We start from the raw sequence: 4244 nt of genomic DNA on the forward strand, positions 1-4244 counted from the left end.
CAAAGTGATTGCAAAGTATGGTGAAGGCCCAGTTTTTGGGATACAGCTAGGCAGGGGTAACATTTATTTCTGTTAGCAACTCCCTTTTGAAGCTGTTGAAGGGAAGGCGCTGCCCAATGCGCTTGAAGACAGTCTGGTAGAAGAAGAAGAAGGGTTCACCTTCGTTGGCGCGACTGTCCACGCACACGGGTTCGCACTCTCTCCCGAACACCCTACCCCTGAACTCAGGTTCGCTATCTAGATGCGCCCTCTAGTCTGCAATAGAGGTGAGGGTGGCGGTTTCAGCAAGGAGCTCGTCGGAGGCCCAAGGGTATAAGGGCTTGTAGTTGACTCTAGGAGGAGGAGGGTTAGCGGTGACTTTTGTTCGTGCCATGATGAAGGAAGCTAGAAAAAGCAAGGAAAAGAAGAAAGCAAAGGTTCAGAAAGGGGGGCTAAAGTGTGAAACTAAAAAAGCCTAGAAAAACCCTACCCACGCAGGAAAACCCAGAAAACAGAGGAACGAAGAAGATGCAGAAGAAAACTTAAAATGTGGAAGTTTAAACAGTCCCATGCAGTTATCAATGCGCAAAATCAGAAATAAAGAGCAATCAATGGAGAAAAATCATACCTTTGATTGTTGTCGAGAGAAAGTTGTGATTTTTGCGACAAAGGAAAAAAGAGCGCTCGAAGAAGAAGATGAAGAGTGCAAGGGAAGTTTTGAGTGATGAAACAGTGCATGAAGCGCGCGTTTTTGAAACATTCTAACGTAAACTTGGAAAGCACAAACGACGTTAGGTCCCAATCGCTTGGTTAAGACACGTGTGCGCTGATTAAGAAAGGAACAGGAAAACATCACTTCAGTGCACTGTACACGTCCTGTCACATGAAGCCACGTAGGTCGGCAGGGCGAGGCCATAGTCTCTTTGTTGAACAAGTTAACAGCTCGAGACTGGGGGGCTTGTGTACCGACCAGTCCTCGGACTCGGGCGTTGACCAATGTCATGGTGGGGCCCTGAAGATTGGGTCCACTGGGAGGTTGGCAAGACAGGACAGAGTCTCGCTAGGCTCATGGATTAGGGAAACCGAGGAGGGGGAGGCATCGAGGCAGGGCGTGGAGGCCTCGGGACTCGACAACCCAACAGTAAAGATAGATCGAAAAAGGTGGTTTTCAGGCCACACTCCAATTACCTATAAGGGGAAGCCTAGATCACGAGGGGTCCGTTCATGGGGTGTAGGGAACGCGGTAGTACGCACCACCATCAAAGAGCCACAGGGAAAGAGACGACTCGTAAGGGTCATATCCTAGGGGTGATCTGCATGCATGGCACATGAATAAGACAGGGAACTCTCAAGGTCGATGACCCAGATATTGGGTGCATGAGTTGGCATCCAAGTGGTCATCCCGCGCCAGTTGCGCTTCGGCAGGGTAGTCACGCGCACTAGATGGCCCTAGGAATGGGTGATAGTGTCACTAAGACGCACCTATAGTATGCTTAAGTCACAGTTAGCAAGAGGGGCAGAGACACTGAAATGTATATAAGGGGAAACCACTAGCATAACAAGGTACGTATTTCTAATGCAACACACAGAGAGAATACACACACAAAGCTCTTAGAAGTTAGAGTTTTTGGTGTTTGACTTGAGCGTCGGAGTGCAAACGACCGCGAGGGTGCCCGTTGTCTCTTATTTTTCAGGTGATTCACAAGGAGGAAAGCGTTGTTGAGGAGGAGGGATATTCAGACGCACAACTGTCGTAGACGCATAAGGCACCTTAGGTCAACTGGCGGGAACAACGGCTTACCAACGCTACTTGGCTGGTGAAGTACTTCCGCTAGAACCTGCAGAAGCTCGAAAAATCAATAAAAATTTGAGTAAGTACACCCTGATCGATGGAAAGTTGTTCAAGCATGGATTCACCCATCCTATCCTGGCATGTGTAGACGGTGAACAATGCATGCGCATCATGGCAGAACTACATGAAGTGATATGCGGTAGCCACATCGGTGGCTGATCTCTCTCATCAAAGGCCATTCGTGCAGGGTATTACTGGCAAACCATGAGGAAGGATTGCACGAGATACGCCCAGCGGTGCAAGTAGTGCCAACAACATGTTGATTGGCACAAGGCGCCCCTAGAGGAGTTGAGATCGATCTACAGCCCATGGCCATTTCATACCTGGGGGATTGATATTCTGGGGCCTTTCCCTTTGGCGGTACGACAAATGAAGTACTCGTGGTTGCCATAGAATATTTCACAAAGTGGATCGAGACTGAGCCCGTGGCACAAATCACAGCCCATAAGGTCCAGCACTTCGTATGGAAGAACATAGTGTGCCGCTTTGGGATCCCGAAGAGGTTGGTATCCGACAATGGTACCCAGTTTGCAAGCCAACAATTGGGCAAGCTATGTGCAGAGCTGGGAATGAAACAGGTGTTCGCGTCAGTAGAACACCCCCAAACGAACGAACAGGTCGAGTCGGCCAACCGAGTCCTGCCAGAGAACTGAAGAGAAGGCTAGACAAAGCCAAGGGGACTTGGGCAAAAGAGGTTCCTAGAATCGTGTGGGCCTACCACACTACTCCCCAGTCCACAACCAGGGAAACACCTTTCAGCTTGGTATATGGTTCGGATACTATGATTCCGGTAGAAATCCAGGAGAACTCACCACGCTTTCAGAACTTTGTGGTTGAGGAGTCCAACGAAGAGAGAAAGGTGAACCTGGACCTACTAGATGAAGTAAGGGAGGAAGCAAGGATTAAGGCTGAATCCTTGAAAAAGAGGGTGGGGTACAAGTACAACTCCAAGCTGAGACCTCGACAGTTCCAGGTCGCCGACCTGGTGATGCGGAAGGCCCACCAGTTAGAAAACAAGCTATCTTCCAAGTGGACCGGTCCTTTCAGAGTAACGGAGGCCCTTGGGAATGGAGCATACAGGCTTGAAACGTTAGAAGGTGGCGCGATCCCTCGTACTTGGAACGCGACCAATCTAAAGTTTTATTTTAGTTGAAAACATTTTGCATTGTACACGTTTAAAGGGGACACTCTTTTTCCCTCATAAGGGTTTTTTAACGAGGTCACCCGAATAAAATTCCAGTTATTCAGTTACGAAATGTGCATTGCAATTAATGAACCTCTCCCTTGAAGTGACACACGGGGAGTAAAGGTAGTTTGGTTTTCCCAATAAGCCCCTTTTGTGTAAGTTCACCAAGGCGAAGAATAGTATGGTTCTCTAGTTAAATGAACCTCTCCCTTGAAGTGATACACGGGGAGTAGAGGTAGTTTGGTTTTCCCAATAAGCCTCTATCGTGTAAGTTCACCAAGGTGAAGAATAGTATGGTTCTCCTGATAAATGAACTTCTCCCTTGAAGTAATGCGCCTAGGTCGAGAATAATATGGTTCGACGATGAACCTCCCTCTTGCGCAAGTTTGCTAAGGTTGGGAACAAGAATGGTTCAAACGTTAAAGGCTTGCCCCTTGACTTTTTACAGCAAGGTCGCGGTCAGTTATTCAGGCCTGTCCCTTGACTTTACACGACAAGGATGAGGTTGGTAATAGTCGTTCACTTGAGTTAGAAACACCAGGACAGAGGCGGTACGATTCCTCAGGAAGCCCCCTCTTGCGTATGAACTCCAGGATCAAGCAACATGGCTCGTCGGTTAAAATTCACCCTTACCTTTGTAATGCAGGGTCGAAATCGGGAGGGTACACTTTTTCCCTAGCCAAGGTCGAGAACGATGTGGTTCACCAGTATTACCAGCATGATATTCCCATCGGTCTAAGGAGGGTAGGGACGAGATCAACAAAGTCGCCTTACTTCGCAAGAAGAAGATCAAAAAACAGCGAGAGGGGTTTTACCCTCGAACCAAGGTTGGGCTAGTTAAGGGATTCACGCGCACAAGATAAAACATACGAGGTCAAAACGTGCTACCTAAAAGGTGAACCTAGGTCGAAGGCGCTGTTAGTTGAAATCAACGCAAGTAAAGGCAGAAAAATGCAGACCAAAACGGCTAAGACAAACAGTTAAAGGAAAGATAAATATTCATAAAGATATATGTACATAGGGCAAATTGTTCTTAAAAAAAGACAAAGTTACAGAATGGTTACTCTTTCAGCACAAGTTACCCATCAACAACGCACTTAGACTCACCGAAATGGGTAAGATCCACCTCAGGATTCACGCAGGAAAACTAAGCAATGGCATCTTGGAACCCCTCACCGTGAGAATCAACAACATCATTGGTGAGTTCCTCCTCTGTCTTTTTGAATG

At 47.6% G+C, this 4244-nt stretch overlaps 1 protein-coding gene across 1 annotated transcript; it reads left to right on the plus strand.

Moving 5' to 3' along the window:
• Window positions 1–2294: 2294 nt before the first annotated feature.
• On the plus strand, window positions 2295–2984 carry LOC137834276 (uncharacterized). Its single transcript, XM_068642338.1, has one exon. It carries the CDS (start codon window positions 2295–2297, stop codon window positions 2982–2984), a length of 690 nt encoding a protein of 229 aa, XP_068498439.1.
• The last annotated feature ends 1260 nt before the right edge of the window (window positions 2985–4244 follow it).

Source organism: Phaseolus vulgaris, chromosome 5, assembly GCF_000499845.2.
Source record: "Phaseolus vulgaris cultivar G19833 chromosome 5, P. vulgaris v2.0, whole genome shotgun sequence".
In the NCBI taxonomy this organism is placed as follows: Eukaryota; Viridiplantae; Streptophyta; class Magnoliopsida; order Fabales; family Fabaceae; genus Phaseolus; species Phaseolus vulgaris.

Bases quoted from the DNA above. Each gene is read 5' to 3' on its own strand.
- LOC137834276 (XM_068642338.1), top strand. From the start codon at position 2,295: ATGGAAGAACATAGTGTGCCGCTTTGGGATCCCGAAGAGGTTGGTATC.